Here is a 23059-nt window from a genome sequence, read left to right as displayed (position 1 = left end):
AAGATGTCTTTGATTTTTAAAAGTCAGGCTTCATGCTTATCTCCCTCCCTGTAGCATACCTAGTGGCTCTAAAACCAATTATGATTTATTTCCCTAAGTGATCAGCTAGCAGACTAAAGCAAAGTCTGTTAGGGCTTCTCTTTTTTTCCCAAGCAAAAATTCTTAACAGAAAAGAGATGTGGATTAAAAAAAAAATGCTGGGGCTGGGAAGGTGGCTCAGTGGTAGAACGATTGCCTGGCATGCCTGAGGCCCTGGGTTCGATTCCTCAACACCACATAAGCAAAAAGAAAAAAGCTGGAAGTAGCACTGTGGTTCAAGTGGTAGAGCGCTAGCCTTGAGCTGAAGAGCTGATGGACAGTGCCCAGGCCCAGAGTTCAGGCCCTACAACCGGACCCCCCACCCAAAAAAATAAATAAAAAAATAAAAATAAAATAAATGCTCTACTTTGTCCTAGTCTAAGATGTTAACTACAGCTTTAGACTTGTGGCCTCTCTTCCCATTCTTATGTCTGGTAATTATTTACTAGTAAAGTGAGACACTTGTGCTGGGCATCAACACATAGTCAGCCTGAAAGGCTAGTTTTACATGAGAGATGCAGGCTAGCTGCCAATAAGTTGTTAAGGTGTTGGGAAAGGGAAAGGGGTGTGGGGGGTGGGGAGGTACTAGGACTTGTACTCAGAGCCATGAACTCTCATTTGTCTTTTTGCTCAAGGCCAGTGCTCTAACACTTGAACTCTACCTGGACTTTTTGCTAGTTAAATGAAGAATCTCTTAGATTTGTCTGCACAGGATGGCTGTGGACCTGCATTCTCTGATCTCAGCCTCCTGAGTATTAGGATTACAGGGTTAAACCCCCAGTATGCCTGTCTGCAAAAATTTTCTAAGAAGAAAGTAAAAGAGAAAACGTGTATTTGCTCCCAAGGGCATGGAGCTCAGGGTGTCAGAAGCTGGCTTTCCTCTTACCAGCAGGTTCTCTGGCTTGATGTCCCGGTGTACGATGTTCAGGCTATGCAGGTATTTGATGGCACTGGCCAGGTTGTATAGCATCCCACTGGCATCTCGCTCGGTGTATTTGTTAGTGGAAGTAATAGCATCAAAAAGGTCTCCTCCCTGAGAAGAGAATAGCAGTGTAAGAGCAGCATGTTAACAGATGGGCGGATGGGCTGCAGGCTGAGGGGATTGACAGACCATGAAGGAAATGAAGAATGGATGAGGATCTTTGGGTTCTTGAGGGCTTTCCCTGCCTTTGTCTCTCAAAGACCCAAAAACTCTAGGAAGATTTCTTTCTTCATTAGAAAAGACAGTCTCCCTTCTGCTTGAGCTAAAAGGAAAAAGCACTCTCCAATAACAGACAGCGGCCAGCTCCATAGCCCCCAGGGATGGGGAGGTGGAGGTAGACTTGGATCCCCAGATCAGAGGCCTAGTGACATGTGGATGTCCTGGTGGCATATGCTCCCAGCATTACACCAACTGCCAGCATAATGACACAGTCATAGCCTTAAACCTCCTCCAAGGATATGCAGGTAACTCTGTAAATTGCACCCTTAACAAAATGTTCCTCTGCTGCCGAAATTGTTCCTCTGCCTCTGAAATTATTAACATACACATGTGCATGCTCCCCTTGATTCTCTAGATTTAGCTCTGTCAGAGTGGGTGTAGTGTTTCTTTCTTTCTCTCTCTCTCTCTCTCTCCCCTCTCTTTCTCTTCCTCTCTCTCTTTAATGTGCTTCTTTATAAGGATCACAGAAAAAAAGAACCAGAAATGACTAGATGAGGGAGAGAGAAAGGGAGGGGGGAGAGTGGAGAAATTTCAAAGCAAGTTTTCTAGGACTATTATTCACTAGCACTTTTACTTCCCTTGTTCTTTGCTAATTTATTGCTACTTGGTGAAACAGCATAATTTTAGGGTCCATTTTAAGTTTCATTTATTTGAAGCCCTTTCAGAGAATTTGCATCTGATTTACAAAAGATGTTTGCGTCTTCTTACGTACAATGCACCCAAGAGCCCAAACTCCAAATGCTTCCATCTGTTACTTAATTCGATAAGGGACTTGCTTTTTCTTCTCAAAATAGAAGCAAAAGATAGTCCTGGTTGGTGAACAATTTCAGATATCAACATCTGGTCTGGCTTCTCTGTATCATCTTTGCTCTGGAAACTTCTCTCACTGACCAGTCAATAGAATCATCCTTCTGGACCATCTCACATGTAATCATTAGAGTGAAAGACTTCTCTGTATCGTCTGGGTTTGCAGTCCTGTGGCTACAGAGCCACGCTTCGCTTCTCTCATCCCAAGCTCTTTCTGCCAGGCATCCTGCATTCTGACCCCACCTTCGCCATGCTGAGGTACTGTTGTCTTTCTTCAGGACTTCACCACCCTTTCCCATATCCTGAGAGGAAGGAGGTCTGTGTTCTGCCCCCAAGCAGTCCTCCCAAATTATTATATTTCTTCTCTTTAGACTGCATGCAGGAGATTCCTTCCTTGGTTGGAGGGTTTCTAAGAAGGATGAACCCCAAGCTTGTCCTCCTTGGCCCCAAACCCCTTTTCTGAATGTTCCTTCCTCTCCTTTTTTTTTTTTTTGTGCCAACTCCTGGGGCTCTCTGTGGCCTCAGGAAGGGCCAACTTCTCTAGCACATCTGCCCTTCTCTGAACACAAGAGCAATTTGTATAAGTAATGGAAGGAGTCTGAAGATCGGGTTTTAATAGTTAGGAAATGCCCTCTTAAAAACTGCCATGACACTGTAGCTCAAGTGGTAAAGTACTAGCCTTGAGCTGAAGAGCTGAGAGACAGAGCCCAGCCCCAGAGTTCAAGCCCCATGATGACCACCACCAACAACAAACAAAAAAAATACCCCCAAAACTGCCACTAGACTGTCTCCCAGAATACACTCCTTATTTGTCCCATAGCTTCAGGCAGTCCTTGTCAATCCACTGGACCCTTTGAGTTTGAGAAGAACGGCCCTACAGAAATTTCTTAGGGATATCTCTATGGAGGCCTTAAAGTCCAGAGTATGGTTGAACTCACAGCCAGGCCTTCCCAGGGAGCTTCCAGGCTCAGCTCCAGGAAGCCCTGGATATGACCAAACCTAGAGGATGGTCTAGTGGCCCAATGGAGGAGTCCTAGTGTTACACTATAGGGACTCTCACCCTGGGAGGATATCTTGGCTGTGCAGACAAAATTCACATAGTCCATTAAGTATAATGAAGGCCCTACTGCAGTCATCGGACTAACATGCTTGCCACAGCAATGAAGCTTTCTCATAAAGTGTCTCTTCAACACTTGAGCCTTTGCCTCTGTTTGTTTCTGCAAATTGCAGCTCTACCAAAAAAAAAAAAAATCAGTCAGTGGATGGGAGCTGTTGAATAAAGACAGAGGTTTAATCCATTTTCCATGTCACAGAAAGGGAGGGGAGGAATGGGAATTTTGATGTAGAGAGTAAAATAATATTTTTGATACTAAAGGAAGTGCAATTTGATAGGTTGGTCAGAGGGAGTAATTTGATAATAAAGTATCAATATGGAATCTTTGTTCTGTAAAACAAGTTTAATATTTTTACCTCCAAAAAGAAGTCATCCCCAGCCTCAAACGTGACTGTAAACCTTGTGCTACAGTGCCACATCCCTCTAAAAAAAGCAAGTTATAACTTGAAATAGGAAAATATCCCCAAACCCTATAAATAACCATTAAGTTTAAAAAATACAATGGGCCAGTGAAATGACTCAAACCTGTAATCCTACCTACTTGGGAGGCAGAGATCAAGGATTCACAGTTTGAGGTCAGCCCAGGTGAGAATGAGAGACTCCAACCCAACCAAAGGCTGAGTGTGGCAGTGTACACCTACTATCCCTAGGGACATAGGAAAACACTTTAGTATGGAGATCATAGCCCTGGTTAGCCCAGGAATAAAGTGAAACCCACCCTTAGAAACAATGAATGTGGGGGCTGGGAAGGTGGCTCAGTGGTAGAGTGCTTGCCTTGCATGCCTGAGGCCCTGGGTTCGATTCCTCAGCACCACGTAAGCAAAAAGAAAAAAAAGCCAGAAGTGGCACTGTGGCTCAAGTGGTAGAGTGCTAGCTTTGAGCTGAAGAGCTGAGGGACAGCGCCCAGGCCCAGAGTTCAGGCCCCACGACTGGACCCCCCCCAAAAATGAATGAATGTACAAAGGGGCTGCAGGTGTGTCTGGTAAGCTCAGGATAAGAGAAACTGAGTTCAACACTCAGTACCACCCAAACCAAAAAGCAGCATATTTTAAAGTAAAGCAACTATGAACGATGACAGCTTTAAGGCTTTTCTTTTAGGAAATATGAACATATTTCTAGATAGCAATAGGTTAAACATCTTCCCATATAATAAATTGGCTTACTTAATGTGTTCCTTGTCTTAAATCTTAGGAGAAAAAAAGAAAAAGAAAGAAAGAAAATCCCACAGTGCAGTCACCAGCTTGGGTGTAGAATTCAAGCACAGCCCTTGGAGCCTATGACTCTGAATACTAGTACACAATTAATGTAGGAGTTAGTGCAAGTAATTTATGCCTAACAGAAAGCATTCAAGCTTTCAGTTGCATTAGTCTATTAGAAAAGGTGATGAGAAAAAGATAACCTCATATCAATAAAGCATGACAATTCTACAAACCTCTAATTACTGAAAATTTCAACATACGTGAGTTGGATACCTTCCATCTTCCATCTACATTCAACTATTATCAACACATGACTATCCATCAAATGGTGTCCAAGATGAAAAAGTAATCTCAAGAGACAAAATGATATTACAATATCCACTGACAGGGAGTAGACTGCTTATATTACTTTTTAGGATGGTACTATTATTATATTAGGTTGATGACTAAAACTTCAAAACTTGCTTTCACAAAATTGTTGATACCTTTGGGTGGAGTTGAACAAAACAGTGAATATTCTCCCATAACAATAATGGCAAAGATCATATTCATATCTAATGCTTTCTGTCTGCCTCACACCAGCTGGTAGAATCAACTTTTTCCTTCTCATAACACTATGAATTTAGTACTGTTATTAAATTCACTTTACATGTGAGGAAACTAAGATCTAAGGAATTATACTCAAGGTCATAGTGCTGGGACCAGTTCCTTGGGCAGTATAATACTATCATTAATAGTCTTTTTTTCTTTTTCCCTGGGAATGGAACCCAGGGTCTGTACATGTCAAGCAATGGCTCTACCACCAACTTATACTTCATGTTCTCTCCCTATTAGTATTCTTGGTCACTGTACCAAAGCACAGAAATGAGAGACTGGATAATGGTAGGAGGAAGTTAAGGACAGAGCTCTATTATAGAGGAAGGCAGAATGCCTTAGACAGAAATTCCTTGCATTTGTCAAACACGTACCTTTACTAATTCCATGACGAGATAGAGCTCAGTTGGCACATCCATCTCCTCAATCAGAAGCACAATATTGGGATGCTTCACTCTTCTTAAAATCGACACCTCATTTTGGATCATGTGCTCCTATTCAAGGGAACCATCGTCTTAATCAACATATACAAAACATATGAGCACCTTACTTGACAGTACAACTATACTGTTTGAGGATTAAAGCAGATACATTTTGGTAAAGTATAATGATATTTGGAGAGCCTAGATTTTTCAGAAGATAATGAAACTTAGGACCTATCATGACAACTATAAGTTCCTATACAAGAGTGAAATGAAACTTACATCACAAAAGTAAGGTGTGCTTATAAAGCAAAGGGAAGGAACATAAATGATATCCAATCATTACAACTAACTTTCATTCTTGGATTATTTATAAAGTTATATTCTAGTAAGTATAAAATATTCTGCTCCACAAAAATGCAACTCTAAGCTTCTGTTTCTTTGGGAGTTGATCTATTTCTTTTTACCCCCAGAACACTACATTCATAAGAATAAACTTTATACATACTTTGCCTCGACATTTACTTTTCTTGATAATTTTCAGAGCATACTCTCTAGCAGTTGACCTGAAACAAGAAGGATGAACAAAAACCTTTAACTTTAGATCAGTTGAATCATTTTGCTATGCATTAACATCTTACTTCATCAATATCTTATAATGCTCCATTCCTTCCTTAAACAAGAACCATGTAAATATTTATAAGCATCAATTTTATACATACTTTATAGGTTGGCAAAACTCAAGAACAGCTATTGTAGACAGATCTTGAGCTATATAGGTTGCTACTTTTTAAATAAATATACTACCACTACTACTGCTTTCCTTCCTTAACTCCTGGTAACTTGCTTCTCCCTCTTCTTGGAAGTGTTATACATAGCAGGATATATGTGTTATACATAGCATGATATATGTTCCTGACTTCCTCCTTGTCCAGCCCCTTCCGCTCTCCCCTTTCCCCCCACAACACAGGGTCTTGCTCTGTAGTTCAGGCTGGCATTAAACTCAGAATCCTCTGCCTCTGTCTTTTGAGTGTTGGCATTACAGGTATTCCCCATCATACCCAATGTCAGTCTCTTTTGAGAGGTAAATGCTTTTGACAAGGGGCAAAAGCAATCCATCCTGCCTTAATTAAAGGTATGGACTTAAAAGCTCAAGGTTGCTCTTCCTGCACTGCCTGTAGATTCTTCAAAAAATCTACATGGCTATGACAGAGGGAGAAATGAGCTAAGTACAAGCTTGGACACTGGCTATCCCTACACCCCCTTCTCCCCAGGCCATCAGTAAGGAAGTGGAGTTAGAGAGGGGGAAGAAGCACTTCAGTAAGAGGTGAAACATATTAGCGCCTACTAGAAGTGGGAAATGAGAAAGTGAAGCTAACTCACCTACACAGAACTGCCTCACCTTGGAAATGCCCTGGGATGTATAAGTCTACAACTCTTTTTGGGTTTCAGGAGTTTCTTCATAAGAGGCTTCTGAAGATTTCAAAAATTTGCAAACACTTGAGGAAAACTAGAAGCTGAAGGGTGTGTTTATTTTTTAAGGAATCACTGACATGTTATGATACGCAAGTCCGAGATTCAAATCTATGAGCAATTTTCTCTCATTCAGAATGTTTCATTTGGTGGCCGAGTAGATTCTATGCTCGTTTGCCTTGACCCTGCCATCAGTCCCAGACAGAAATAAGGAACGGGGCATGACACTTTGTGAGAGGCTCAAATTCAAACCTGGCTTTTCCCTCTATCACTTTCTCAAACAGGTAACTGGATGGCCAGGTAAAGAAGAAGGCTCCTTAGCTTTGTGATTCCTGTCTACCACTTTATCCTCCTTTCCCTTGAAGGAGTAATATTAAAGTACTACAAGTCCATGAGCTGCTGTAGGACCCAGAAAGCCAAAACCACCTCCACAACCAAGTCAGGAAGCAGAATCCCCAGTGAATGGGCATCTGGCTTGGCTCCCAGGATGTCAAGCTCATGGGCTCTGTCTTGGGCCTGAAGCTGAAGGGAAGATGAAAGCAACTCTGGGCTGAGTTCCCAGCGTTCCCTAGGATTTCCCTCCTGATACATAATACAATCAAACATTCCCTTCCATTGGCCTATATTTCATATTGGACAAGGAGCCCCCCCCCATATCACAACTTTTCTTCTGGACGGCTTGAGGGAAGATCGATAAAGCCATAATAAAATCTTTAATTACTAGAAGTACATGTTTTCCGAAAGTAGTTGATTTGCAAAATGAACCCCCAAACACATGTTAAGACTAAATGTAAGCCGTAAGAATAAATTTTAAGTGGAAACACTTAGCAAGAAATAAAACAGGAATGTCTTTGCTTCCCTCCCTGTTCTGAGCTTTGAGGAGTTCTGTGCCTGTGTAATTATTCCACAGGTGGTGATGAGCTGAAATGAATGAACTGCCTTTGTTGTTGTTGTCAGTCATGAGGCCTGAACTCTGGGCCTGGGCGCTGTCCCTGAGCTCTTCAACTCAAGGCTAGTGTTCTACAACTTGAGCCACAGCATCACTTCTTCTGCTTATATGGTACTGAGGAATCGAACCCAGGGCCTCATGCATGCAAAGGCAAGCACTCTACCACGGAGCCACCTTCCCAGCCTCTGAACTGCCTATTTTTTATTGATGTTTTACATTGGTATCTAGAGCTTGTACTCAGAGCCTGAGCACTTATTCATTCAGGCTGGAGCTCTACCACTTGAGCCACAGCTCCTTTCCCAGCTTTTTAGTGGTTAATTGGAGCTAAGACTCTCAAGGACTTTTCTGACCATGCTGGCTTCAAACCACAATCCTCAGATCTCCGCCTCCTAAATAGCTAGAATTACATATAGGTGTGAGCCACAGGGACCTGGCCTAGACTGACTCACTTGTTCTCAGGAGTTTGATATATGGAAAAACACTCTAGACAACTGGCTTGCTGGTGGTAATATGGGACATTTGCTTGTTTGTTCTTGAAATAATGCCTTTGGCCTTGTACAGATCCCTATAAGCTATAAAAAAAAAGCAGTAGCAACAGAAGCTTCACCTTTTTTCTTGAACAGAGGAAATTAATTTGCATGTTGACCTTCCTATTAAGTATGACCTAAGGATAGTGCCTGAATTACTAGAGGGAAATCTCCAAATTTCAATTCAAACTGAATCCAGTTTTGTATGTGTTTACTTGAACTGGAGAAAACTATCTTAGATAATATAACCATTCTCAATTGCACCAGTTCTATTACCCCCCTCCCACCCCATTGCCCCAAGTAATAGAATATTATGGACAAGGGAATGGCTATTAAAAACTGGGATGCTCTGGCCAGGTGCTAGTGGCCCACACTTGTAAATGCTAGCTACTAATGAGTTGAGGTCTGAGGATCAGAATTCAAAGCCAGTCTGGACAGAAAAGTCTGTGATATTTTAAACACCAATTAAGTCAGAAAAAGGTGTAGCTCAAGTGGTAGAGTGCAAGCCTGGAGTGAAAAAGCCAAGCAGAAATTTGAGGCCCTGAGTTCAAGCCCCAGTGACAAAACAAAACAAAAAAATAAAAGTGGGAATACCTTTGCTAGGAGTTTTCCTTGTTTGCTACATTATGTAAGCTTAGAAGAGCTTATGTGACAAGGGAATCTCTGCTGCCCAAGCATCCTGCCACAAAGCATTGATTTAATTCCATAGCAGTCCTTTGGCACTAAGGTTTTAAAGATGCCAGAAATACCCAGGAGGGCCTGAGCTCCTGGTAGCTCCACACTTGGTTGAGTTGGTGCTGGCAGCTATGTAGTGGAGTGACTCGAGGATCAACCCTCAACAGATGAAGCCTCATGAACAGCAATCTTTGTTCATCAAATTACCATCACCTAGCCCAACCCCTCCTCTATGAGGAGGTCACAGAAGACGGCAGCCAACTGAGACTCTCATCCAGTACCTCCATGTCCAGTTTTCTTTCAGGGCTTCATGGCCTGTAGGGACCCAGGCAGGAAAGAAAGAAGAGCACCAACTAGCAAACCCAAAGGTATCTAAGAAGATATCACCTGATTCATCGCTTCATCCCAGTTCCACAGGAAGTTCCTCCAGACTCTGGGAACATGATTCTTGAAGACTGTGGAAATGGTCTGTCCCTGGTAAAGCTCATCTTTTCTATATGAGTTATAGTCTGCTTACTAGATTGCAAGAACCAACAGTTCTATGGTGCCATTCTTCAAATAGAGACGGGAGCACTAATACCTAGGATTTTTATATAGTTAGAGGGAAAAGATACTTCCAGCAAGCTCTTTACTGGTACTCTGACCTCTCATTACAGTTTTCCAGCTCTATGAGTTTGCCTTGGTGGACTCAAAATGTCTCTTCCAGTTGAAGTTATTACCTTCCCTTAATAGGCCTTAGGAGCTCCACAGAGCACTTGAACAATTGCTCCTAGTGCACAGGAAGAAATCTCCATGGACCCAGCCATGCATTAGCAAAAGGATATGCTGGCACAGTATCACAGTAGGGCAGAGCTGGTGACTGTTCCTGTGTCCACTGTAGTAGAGAAACCTTGCCTGTGACATTGTATTATTATCAGAGAGGACACATACTTGCCCTCATTAATAAATATTCATTCCTCATAATATGGTGAGACGAACCCCCCGAGAAATCTGTGCCATTCACAACATTCTTAGTTCACTTTTATGTATTTTGGGACCTCTGGAAAATATTAAAAGAATGTTTCATGATACCTCCGGGGAGAAAGGGCACATGTCATATGTCCTTGTTCAACAGGAGCTGAATGCTAACACTTTTGAGGCAATCTGGTGTTTAGACTGAAGTTTCATACAGTAAGACCCAAGATGGAAACTCATGCAGAAAGAATGCAATCCAAGTTACAAAGGACAAACATGAATTAATTCTGGATGGAGACACAGGAAATCTCTAGAGACTAGAATTATTGGACTGAAAAACCATTGTAATGTATGGCCCAGCTAGAAGTGACACGTGGTCACCATGTCAACCTAGCAGATGATGAGTCCTGGTAAATGACCAGACACCCCATAGAGAAAACACTGTGCAATCTGCTAAATACAGAATACCCTGCTACAGTGGAAAAGATATTAGAGGGCTAGATTTGCTATTGGTTAAAATATCAATTTAATAGAAATTATATAAATGTGTGCATATAACTATATATACATATCACACACAATATTCGGTCTTATATGTCCAGGGACAAATGTGATACATATGCTTTGGCTCAGCTAAATTTCTTATCAGAACCTTGAGGAGAAGTTCTTACTAGAAGCAGTGGAGCTGGGAGACTAGAAGTGTAGGTTTGAGGGCAAAGCTCTGATCTAAGCACTGATGAGCTGAATGACCTTGGGCATTTCAATTCTCCAGTCCTTTTCTATACTGGGATGTAACACTGACATTACAGGATTACGATGACAAGGTAGTGAGGCATTTTGAGTTGAAAGCCTTGTCAACAGTTTATATTCAATAAACTCCTGTTTATGCATGCCCTTATTTGAGGAGGTGTGAGGCCCATGATAATAATGGGACATTTGTTTGGAGTCTGGCGGTACACTCTTTAAGTGAGTAGAAAAGAAGAGACAGGTGACTGGGAAGCTTCCTCTTACTAGTTACTCATGCTCTGTCCTCATGGAGAGGGGTTGCTGAGACTGTTGTGGTGCAGTGGAACACAAGGTTTGGTAGGAGAATAGCTTAATAAAGGCTCTGCTACTGCGGTTGGGGAAGGGAGGTGTCTTCTGAAGGGTGGCAAGGAGTGGCAGGAAAACATGGTGGACACTGGTCAAACAGAACCTTGCTCCCTATCTAATAGACCTTCATCCAGACTGGCTTGGATTTGAACTTTCTAATGAAAAAGCAAGACTGGCTCTTCTAGGCTGATGTTTCCTGCTGTCTTCTGGTCTGAGATATCTTCAGGAATATTCAGAAACTGGTGGAGCCACTAGGAGCAAAGAAGGGCAACAGGGAAGCATGGATACATCAGGCCCATTTCCACAAAGCTAGAGGACAGTGATTCAGGAAAGTGCCCCTTGATTTCCATACTCTGCCCACCTACCACTGAAAAGAAACTGTGGCTGGGCTGGTCCCTTAAAGCAAGCAGCTGCCTCAGAAGAAAATTGCAAATTTGACTCTGAGCTGAAGGCCTGAGGTCACTTAGTCTAGGTTTGAACTTTACTGTCACATCTCAATCCACAAGCCACCAGTTACTGCCCATGATTAGTTATCAAGAATGCAGGGGATAAGCCATTCTTTCTCAACCCTTCCATCTGGTTCACAGACTACCTTTAATCTTAACCTTTAATAAAGTGATCACACTTTAATGGATCAAATATTGATTTTGTTGGGGTCAGTACATATACATTTTAAAGCCTTTCAAGATTAATGTTATATATGATTTTAGAGTAGTATTTACAGATCAAACATGATAGAAGGCTGTTCTAGTCTCTACAAAAATTCCTCTAAAAAGTGTGGGAAAAAGTACTCAATAAGACTTTTCTAATAAAGATACAAACTTACCTGAAAGAGCTGGCAATGTTTCACCTAGTACAATAAAAGCAAAGCAAAACAAAACAAACCCCCAAAGTCTTTATTTACTAGATCTTGTCTAGGAATCACTACATTTTTCAAGTCTATTGTTAGATGGTATTTCTTTAAAGACTTTTTTTTTTAGCATCTGGGATTCAAACATTAACTTATTCCATATGTGCCACAGAGTGCAAGTAGAGACATTATCTTAGATAACATAATGCCAAATGTTTCCTTTAAAGTTCCATGCAAATTATATCTTTCTCACCTCTCTACGCATTCCTTGACAACAGCAAAATTCCCATCTCCTATTGTCCTCCCGACTTTATATCGTTCTGTTATCGTGGCTGGAATCTGGAAGCCTTCCTCAGACACTTCTGGAAGAATCATGAATATGTTTTTATTGGTAGAAAAGGGGACACAGATGTTGAATCAGGAGACATTCAGAAGTATCCTCTTATAGGCTGGGACTGATTTAGAATCAATATATCATTTTCTGTATATGACGTAATTGCATACCCTCCCTCTAAGACCATGTACATACTCAACAGTTTTTACTAAGACAAATGATGAACTAAAAGGAATCAGATGAGGTCTACCTCCACTTATATAAATACAAATAAAATTTTCTCCTGCAGTAACGATTTGAAAGAGAAAGCTTCATTTTTTTCTCCTTCCTTCATGCTAATTTGATTAATCCCATTTACTGAATACCCATTGTGTTAAGAGGAATGGCATTCCTATACACAGTACAGGAGAAAAATACAGTTCTTATGCAACTCTGGGCTTCTTGACATTGTTCAAGCATGAAAAATACTTGCTGTTTGGACACTTTACTACATCCTGAAATGGAGACCTCTGTAAAATTCCTTATGAACTAAGCATTGATTGCCACCCCTCCCCAGTTGGACTGAGCAGACTTTAGACAAATGTTCTCACCACCAACCTGCAGAGCAGATGTTGAGTTAAAATTGCAATATCTATTATGTCTGTGAACAGAACAGTTTTGTACTTTCAATTATGTTAGTGCCACTAACACAACACATTTTCCACCCCTGAAAATGCATTTTCGAATATTTTACAAATGCCTAATAATGCTTTAAATATCTCAGGCCATAAAACTAAATAAGCCATGCTTAGGTCACATAAATATGCTGGATAACCTTTAACATGTTAAGGGTGTAAAAAGCCTTTTATAGCTAGGCTCTAAAATTTACATGCTTTAAAGTTATAAATCCTAGCTCTCTCCCACAGGCAATCTGAATGCAAACTGTGATGGGTTTTCTAAATGTGCTCCTCTTCTGACCTTTCATCATCAATGGAGACTGAATATTTTGTCTCAAAATAAAATAAGAACCTTAAGAGCGTGTGTGTGTGTGTGTGTGTGTGTGTGTGTGTGTGTGTGTGTGTGTGTGTGTGTGTGTGTGGCTTTTTGGTGTGTTTTATTGGGGAATGACAGAGATTCTCAACCATCAGATACTTCAGAACTTCATGCTGGCATCATGATAACACTCACTCTGCATTCATAGTGGATGGAATTTCTGGGAAGTGTTGTCTATATTTCCTGCTCCTACTATTGCCCTGGGTGTTTGAGCAGCCTCTTCACTTCTTTTGGTGGCAACATTTTACTCTTAGTCCTCTATAACCTATCTAGATGGTGCCCAGAATAAGTAAGGGCTTGAAGCCAATGTCCTCCTCCCTTCTCCTTGGGAAAGAGACATGATTTTACGTGTTTGAAGGACTCAGCCAGGGGATTGTTGTCTGCTCCATGGGATAGGAGAGGAATGATTAGTGTTAAATCTATTGCAAAGCATCTGAGTTTATAAAACGTATCTGCAGATGACACCAATTTAAAGCCATTTAGTTCTGGGGTATTACAAGCAATCATCTTTGGTTGTAGGGTAAATGGGAAGTGGAATAGCTTGGTCACCCTCCCAGGGGAAGCCTGCACTGAGGCATCACCCAAAGCACTGCTCTTGGGATTGTTTTCTTCATGATGATTGATAAAGAGAAGTTTACTCAAGGACCATTTCATTTCATTAGAAGAATACACCACATTTGAACAAAAGGGGCTTGTAGATGTCTGAACTACAAGTGTTTGGAGATGCAAAAATGTCCCATACTATGTGGTAGTCAGGAAATTATTCTTATGTAAGTCATCTGCCTTACTTGATGTAACAAAAATGTCTCCTCCACAGAGTGTTTGGTTTTTTTTTTGGAGGGGAGGATGGAAAGGGTTGGTTGGGATGAGAATATCAATCATATCACTTAAAACAGCAAGAACAGCCTATGATCTTCCCCCCCCCAAAAAAAAATTGGGGATAGAACCCAAGGCCTTGCATGTGCTAGATAGCCTCTACTATTGATCTACATTTCTAGCCCTTGATACTTCAACAGTGGCTTGAACATAATCATTTTAGCTTTTTCCAAGAGTTTTCCCTTAATTGATTTGAGATCGGTGGAATGACCCCCGGGGTGGGGGGGGGTCGTTATTTAACAGAACTAAGATTTGGAGGGCAGAAGAGGTTTGCTCAAAACCATGCAGTGAATTAGTGAAAAAAGTGAGCTCTGGAATCTGAGTCATTCAACCACATCACAGAGAATGAGCTTAAAGAGACAATTTTTTTTTCCAATTGCCACTGAGCCAACTTTTTATAAAGCCACAGTTTATGTTCTCTTCAACATGTGGAAAGTTACTTTCTGTGATTTCTGAAGCTGGCCTTCCTAGGAAACATACTCTCATAGGAACTGAAACATCTCCAAATTAGGCCAATTTCTTCTCCCCATTCTCCTAGAGCCATCCTAATCCCAGGTGAGAGCCATAGTTACTTCCTATCCCCCAGTGAATGGCTCCCAAGAGCTGTTGGGAGAATAAATCCAGCCAACCCATTCTCTGCTCCCTGTACAAGCTGGGAAAATCCCAAGCCCATCACCTTCCCCAGGGCCATCGTTCTCATCCATCGAACTGCAGACTTTGGTGGATGCAAGTGAAGTAGAGGAGCCGCCATGTTGAGAGCTCTGTAAAGGGACAGAAACAGAAAATAAAACAATTGGGTCAGAGTGACCAGTCTCCATATGCTATGTCCAGCCTGGAGTCTCAGGAGGTAGCTTTGCCCATTCCCAGGGAGGAACTTTGGTCTTCACACTTGGAAAAGAAGTCTTTAGCATATTCAATGATGGCCACCACTCTTTCCTATCCAATCTACCAGTAGCAGGTTGTGTTGACTGGATCTGGCTAGTTAATGTGCACCTGGATTTTCCAGGGATTTTGATTCCTTTTTCCCCAAATGAGCATCCTTTAGCTCACAGTATGGGTTTGACAAATTTTAGGCATCTGTCTTCAGTCCACTGGCAAGTAGGGCTTCAAATATGGACCATTTTGATCTTATCTGCTATATTTACTATAATAGAGTAATACAGTTGTATTTTTTTTTTTTTTTACAAAATGTTACAAAAAAATTCAGCCTTACTTCAGCTCTAAGAAAAATGTAAAAGATTAGGCTTGAGATAAAGATGGGAGCAATAAAAAGGTTATCAGTCCATTAAATATTATGAAGTCTGAGGTAGAGAGAAGAATAAGAGCCTATCAGGAGCAGGTGGCTCATGCCTGTAATTCTAATCAGGAGACTGAGGTCTATGGATCCAGGTTTGAAGCCAGCCCAGGCAGGAAGTCCTTGAGACTCTGATCTCTAATTAACCACCTAAAAGCTGGAAATAGAGCTGTGGTTTAAGTGGTAGAGTGCTAGCCTTCAGCACGAAAGATCAGGGACAGGGGCTGGGAAGGTGGCTCATAAATAAGGTAACAACTATGTCAAAACACTTAAAGGACAACACAACATCCAATATTGCATATTTTGGCTGGGTAGGGATATACTTTAACAATGTATGGTTTCATTTTTCCCTCTAGTTCTTAAGAACACAAGTTGGGCACATTGCAATGCTATTTCTAAATGGTGAACACAGCTTGTCCTAAAGGCTCTTCCTTCTGCTTCCCTGGGTTTATCCACTTGGTTGGCCTCATGGGAGCAGGAGGCGGTGAGGGGGTGGCATTGGCTCATGCTGCCGCTGTCTGTGGAGCAGAGAGAAGGGAAAGACCATCTGTAGTTGAGCTGATCATGAAGAGGCAACGAGAAGCAAACTTGACCTACTTTTCCTCGGCTTACCTGTTTCATTCAACCTCCTTCCTACTCCATCTAGCCTTATGTACAAAGTACAGCGCAGTGGGGCGGGGGGTGGGGTGGGGTGGGGGGAGTTCATTAAACCCAACAGCCTTTACAAAGAAAAGATTTTAGTTTGCATTAAAAAAACGACTCTAGTAGTTGGAGAATTGCTCTTGTAAGGCAATTTCAATCAAGGGCCATGGAGCATTTTCCTGGGTGGGATGAAGACCAAGTATCTCATTGGATGAGTTCATGAATGCTGACAGCTGACACAATTGAGATGGAAGTTAACTTAATCGAAATGTGTTTAAAAGGACAGGTGCTAGTGGCTCAAGCCCGTAACTCTAGCTACTCAAGAGGCTGAAATCTAAGGATTGTGATTCAGAACCAGCCCAGGCAGGAAAGCCCATGAGACTCTTATCTCCAATTAACTACTAAAAAGCGGGAAAGGGAACTGCGGCTTAAGTGGCAGAGTAGTAGCTTTGAGCACAAAAGCACAAAAAGCTCTGAGTTCAAAAACAGGACTGGCACACACACACATACACACAAAAAAAGAAAGTGAAACAGGAAATGACACCTTTGCTCCACTGCAAGGACTTCTGGAAGTTTTGTGATCACCTCTGAATCCTTTGAAGTTTATATGGCATTCCCATTAGTTCCCACTATCACAAACTGCTTTCTATCAATAAATTAGGGTTTGAGCTGTCTCTCCATGCCTAGTCATCACATGACACAATGGATACATACCCCATGGTATCAAAGGGACTGTGAACATCTCAGCTCCTAAACCATGCTCTGCTGACTTTTGTAAAAGTCTGTTTGTGTTTATAACATTGGAACAGGAGGCTGAGACAAGGCAGACTTATGCTGATGACTGCAGAAAGTAGACATTAACAGGACCACATGTAAGGGGAAGTGATGTGTTTTCTGAAGCAGTATGATCCTTTATTTCTGGTGCTATTGCAGGAATAATGCTGCTCCAATGAGGAAAGCACTAAGGAAATGTCTAAGATCTAGAATTTCTCTTTTGATTTTCTGGTCCTTGAAATTTCTTCCAGTACCATTACACGTAGTGCTTCACTGTAATGTGGACACATTGTGGTTTGGGGTGACAGATGTTCCTGTGGCATGTGGGTATTTTATATTTTAGGGTACAAAGACACATTCTTTCATTAAACATGCAAGTTAATAGATCTTCAGTGTGTTTCCTAGCAAGGATAGCCACAGTTTATATGCTCAGTTCTGAATTCTTCTAAAGTAAAACTACCAAGCACTTTCAACACAGAATTCTGACCCAAATGCTATCTCTCAAGCTGTGATATTCCATAAGCTTGTTGTGTATTATTCACTAAATTGACTTATCAGCTAATGAATTGTATTTTCAACAGTGCCACCAAATGTCTGCTGTACTGAATGCTTGCCACAAGGCCAGCTGTGTTTTCTCTACCATATGCATGAAAGAAAAAGTTCCGGAAGGTTTTCAGGCTCTGGTGTGTGTGTGTGTGTGTGTGTGTGTGTGTGTGTGTGTGTGTGTGTGTGTGTGTCCGGAAGGTTTTCAGGCTCTGGTGTGTGTGTGTGTGTGTGTGTGTGTGTGTGTGTGTGTGTGTGTGTGTGTGTATGTGTGTGTGTGTCCGGAAGGTTTTCAGGCTCTGGTGTGTGTGTGTGTGTGTGTGTGTGTGAAGTTTGCGTATGCCGAATCCAGATTCCTGCCGTTGAAAATATATAGCTGATCATTGTATTTTGGCTGTCTGAGAATAAGCTGATCACTGAGAGTTTTAAGAAAAAACTTATTTACTTATAAGCAAAGTAAATGCAAAGTCCCAGTTTTGTTTATTATGCTCAAACAGAGTAAGATAAATATATTTAATTTCTAACAGTGTTAGCCCTTCAGTTTGCTAAGGAAATAAGATTGTGAATGCTATGTACGTTTTTAAGACAAAGATCATCCAGGAACTTAAAGAACTTCAGAAATGAAGAGAAGACCTAAATATGATCTATTCCATGCCATTTCCATCAAGAAAACAAATTCCTCACTTACAGGTGACCATTTGGTGGCCAAATGACCTTTGCTGAAACATCACTGGTAAAGACACATGGTTCTTCAGGTACTATCGTAACTCTTACTATGTAGTATACAAAAGGAACCTCTTTAATTTATGTTGAAATTATGTCCTTTGGTATTTTCCATTTATTGTTTCTGCCTCTCATCTCTAGAGTCACCTGGAAGAGATCTACTCTATTTTCCATATGACAGCACTTCAGGTTTTGGGGAATAGCCACTGGGCTTCTGTGTCTACTCTTTTGATTTGCATATTCTCAGTTCCTTTAGTTGTTCTTCATGTGTCAGAGCTCCAAGAGCTCCTTTCACCTCTGGTGAACACATTCCAGCTGTCAATACTACTCTTTATAGCTGGTATTCAAAATTGAATGCAATTTTCTAGGTGTGTTATGACCAGCACAAATGAAAGGAAAAAATTGTCATTTGCTTTCTCTTGAGTAGAATGTTAGTCTACTTCAAAATCATATTGACTTATCAATGGTACCATGTGTTTTAACCTTCCACTGAACTCACAGGTGTGTCTCATTTCCTCAGACTGCATTTGAGAGGTTGGTGTTTTGGACCAGCCCCAATACTTCATACATTCATTCATACGAAATGTCACCTTTATTATATTAATATGCTTCCATCCTGTTACTTTTTGGATTCTGATTTTTGTCACCTAACACTTTTGTGTTTCTTTCTCTTTATTCTCGTTTTCCTTCCTTTCTCCCTTCTTTCCTTCCTTCCTTCCTTCCTTCCTTCCTTCTATCCTTCCTTCTTTCCTTTCTTTCTTTCTTCCTTCCTTCCTTCTTTCCTTCCTTCCTTCCTTCCTTCCATCCTTCCTTCTTTCCTTTCTTTTTTCCTTTCTTTTCTTTCTCTATCTCTCTCTCTCTTTATCTCCCATCTCTCTCCCTTTCTTCTGTTCTCTCCCTTTTTCTCTGTTAAAATAATTTTAGTAATCAGTTGGCCTTTTCAATATGGTTATTCCTAAGCCACCTCAATGTACATAACTTCTATCTTCCTAGAACATTTCACTTATCACCCACAACTGCCTGAGAAAGTTTGAAAATAGCAAAATGAAAAGGGGTAAGCCCTTACTCCTTAGAACTGACCTAATGAGACTAGCCTTTATATCTGACCAATAAAACTTGAAAATCTCACCTATATTTTTGATTGCTTCTAAATGAAATCAGTTTGCCTATTTAGATTTTCTGAGCAGATTAAAACCATTTTAGAAGGAATATGTTACTAAGGTTTTGTGTTTGCTTCAGTCTGTTTGCTAATTCCAAAGCATCTGGGCCTACAGTACAAAACCTACAGTTTATTTTAGAATTTAATGCAATTAGCTGCTCTGAGAGGCGTTCTAACATTTGAAATGTCATCACCTCCCAGCAGATTTAATGGGAACCATTTGGGCAGGTTGCTGACACCTGGATGCTTTTATGGCACACCTTCATAAGAGAACTAAGTCAGAACACATCCTTAAGTGTAGCTTTTTAGCTTGAGATCACATAACAGATGGAGAACATATCACACTTTTTGAAGTAAGTGAGAAAGCTGACATAACAGCTCTAACCACATTTTACCAAGATGTATTTGATGACTCTGTAGTAAAAGAAACAGTTCATTTTCAATGTTATGCATTATCCCTGCCACTCGCATTAATGTTGTCACTCATCTGGGGTCCATATTGCATCAAGAATTGGAAAGTATCCAACTGATACAACCAATAATAGTCAAGATAGAAAAAGCTTGCCATAACTGTAGATCTGGCTGGATAATTGTGCAAATTCCACTTTACATTTTGTCCTGGCATCTTCTTATTACTTTTTTGAATTGATGTTGATGTGAAGAGTGGTTGAAAAAGTTTAGAGATCAAGTGGTCCCTGGCTTGTGATTTCTGAATCAGCATGATAAAGAAAACCTAATCAATAAATCTTATAACAGACTTTAAATAGTAGTCTTGGTAGTCTCAGTAATTTATAGTTTTGAACATGAAGTTGATGGCTCATATCTATAATCCTGTTTACTCAGGAGGCTGAGATATGAGGACTGAAATTTTAAGGCAGCCTGGGTAGAAAAGTCCATGAAACTCTTATTGCCAATTAACCAGCAAAAACCTGGAAATGGAGATGTGGCTCAAGTGGTAGAGTGCCAGCCTTATGTGAAAAAGCCAAGTGAGAGCATGAGGATCTGTGTGAAAGCCCCAATACTAGTACAAAAATAGGTTTTGATGACAATCTAATTTAACAGCATTAAAAACAATATTAGTATAGAAGGCAGAAGAACCTTAGTCTTCTGTGTAATATAGAAAAGCCATATAAATGTATTTGCTTCCCATGTGGTTATAAGACAGTAAGTTGAAGGCCTCATAATTTGAAAGAAGCACAATGGGAATGTCTTTTCCAAAATTCTTTATCTAAATTTATTTTTAATTTTTTTATGATACTGGGATTTTAACTCAGGGTCTTGACTTGGCTAGGCAGGTGCTCTACCATTTGAGCCATATCCCCAGTCCTTTGTCTGAATTCTTCACAGCATATTCAGCCTACATAAACTTTATACTATAAATAATCATGTTAAGAACTAGGAATGAATATTAAAATTTTAATTAAAGATTTAAAATTTCAGACTGGGCACTGGTGGCTCATGCCTGTAATCCTAGCTACTCAGGAAGCTGAGATCTGAGGATCAAAGTTCAAAGCCAGCCCGGGTGGGAAGGACCTTCCAGAAGAGGTCCATGACCTTCCAGAAAAGTGGAAGTGGAGGTATGGCTCGAAGTGGTAAAGTTCTAGCTATGAGCAAATAAACTCAGGGACAGCTCCTAAGCCCAGAGTTCAAGCCCATCAACCAACAACACAATAAACACAAAAAATCCATAAAGGAAGCCTGGCGCCAGTGGTTCACGCCTGTAATCCTAGCTACTTAAGAGGTTGAGATCTGAGGATTGCTGTTCAAAGCCAGCCCGGGCAGGAACGTCCGTGAAACTCTTATCTCCAATAAACCACCAGAAAACTGGAAGAGGTGCTGTAGCTCAAGTGGTAGAGAGCTAGCCTTGAGCTGAAAAGTGCTCAGGCCCAGAGTTCAAGCCCCATCACCCACCAAAAGATAAAATCCATAAAGGTTTGGTTACATTATTCCAAAGACTAGAGAACTATTGTTCATCAAAAAAGCAGAAAATTAACATGGGAATATTGACATCATGGCTGTGCTAGTGAAGAGAGGAGAGCTAAGGTTAGTAAATAAAGAGTGTATTTACGTCTATTGTCTGTGGTATGAGGTAGCCTTTGCTTCTGTTTTCTCATTATTTCACTAAGGCCAAGATCTATAAATTTGCAATCTAAACTACTCTTTTGAAAGAACTATATCAGCAGAACTATAAGGCAGCTACAATGCCTTCATCTGAAATCAAAATTTGAGAAAGGACTGGTAAGTTGTGTATTATTGTGAACATAGTACTATCCCAATAGTTACTCTTTTGATGGAATTCCCAGCCTGTAATAAGGGGTGCTACATTTTACCTTAAACTCTAGTTATAATAAGGAAGTGTGAATTCAGTGTGGAATTCTATACATTTGGAAACATTCCCACTAATTATACCATTATTGCTGTGGAAAACTAATTTGATGTATCACACAAATAATAAAGAGGATCTATGTAGAGATAATTAATTTTAAGGTTAATATAAAATCTAATAAACTACTAAGTATAATACCAGAATGCTGAACTTTTATACATAATTGTAACATAAAATAGTTTCTAACTTGACCAGTAGAATTTTTTTATCCTCCTTGACAGTATACCATGGATAAAATATGTAATGATTTTTGTTCTAGGTTAAAATTGAAGAATCCAGTATCTTATTACATCTATTTAATTTTTAATATATTTGTTTATGAATATATCTATTCAGTACATTAAAAAGAGTTTGCACCATGTGCCCACACATACCCATATACACATATACTCCCACAGAAAATCACATGACCTTGAGAAACATACTTTTAAGCCCAGTAGACAGCTTGTATGTTTGGAAAATGTACTTTAATTTCCTTTTTGCAACCAGTTGGCAATCTGGCTGACACACTTACCCTTGGACCTAAGAAAAATAAATACAATGATTCTAACACAAGTAGCAGAAATAGAATTCCTCATCAGATAATCTACTTACTTTGTTGTTATCATCAGCATTTATACTTTAGATGTCATGTAGTTTGACTCTACAGTATTTCAAGCATCATTTGAGGATGGTCATCAAAGCATTGTGAAAATGACGCTTATCCCACACAGCCATTTCAGTTCCAACATCTATTCATCAAGCTTTCTGAAAGAAACTCGCTGTACAACATAGGCAGTTTTTCCTGTTTATTATATAGTTATTCTAAGGTGGTATCACAAAATTAACTTGGAGAGGAGTAACATGATCCAATGTGAAATACAAAGTACAACATTTTACAATGCAACCACAGCATTAGAGATGGAACTTTCCAGTATGGGTAGTGGGTAGTTCAAGGACACATTTCATTAACTCTCAGATTTACAAAACTTCACTGATGACCTCGATCAATAGATTTTTTTTCCAATAGATTGCAGTTTAAAACATTTTCATACCAAATACCTTTTTGAAATAGGAGAATTCACATCCAAGTAACTCAAATGTAAGTGATAAGTATGTAACTTCTTCTTAAAATTGTTATCCAAATTTAAAACAATCGTAGCATATTTCAAAGTAAAATAAATAACTCAATTCATTGCTTGTTGATGAGTATAAACTCTTCAGAAAACCCATCACAAGAACATTAACTTTTCTAGATCTTTGTCTATAAACATTCCAATAGATACTACCCTGGCTTCAAGAACATCCTGTGGCCATATATAATACAAATATCCACATATTACATGCATCACTTGTACACTCTTAGAATTTATCTATCATCT

The 23059-nt window shown here is 40.2% G+C and overlaps 1 protein-coding gene across 4 annotated transcripts in view; it reads right to left on the bottom strand.

The window, feature by feature from the left end:
• Positions 1-23059, bottom strand: part of Dclk1 (doublecortin like kinase 1) — a 348060-nt gene that overhangs the window by 62227 nt on the left and 262774 nt on the right. For all 4 annotated transcript variants that reach the window (XM_070002971.1, XM_070002969.1, XM_070002970.1 and 1 more), the window contains 5 exons: positions 14854-14938; positions 12189-12297; positions 5924-5981; positions 5368-5487; positions 965-1111 (listed from right to left, as the gene is read on the bottom strand). In XM_070002971.1, coding sequence (XP_069859072.1) covers positions 965-1111; positions 5368-5487; positions 5924-5981; positions 12189-12297; positions 14854-14938 — 519 coding nt within the window. The remainder of the gene's footprint in view (positions 1-964; positions 1112-5367; positions 5488-5923; positions 5982-12188; positions 12298-14853; positions 14939-23059) is intronic.

The sequence above is a fragment of the Dipodomys merriami genome, unplaced genomic scaffold (genome assembly GCF_024711535.1).
Source record: "Dipodomys merriami isolate MVZ:Mamm:240054 unplaced genomic scaffold, mDipMer1.0.p SCAF_6, whole genome shotgun sequence".
Classification (NCBI taxonomy): domain Eukaryota; kingdom Metazoa; phylum Chordata; class Mammalia; order Rodentia; family Heteromyidae; genus Dipodomys; species Dipodomys merriami.
This window is presented reverse-complemented; position numbering and strand designations above follow the sequence as displayed.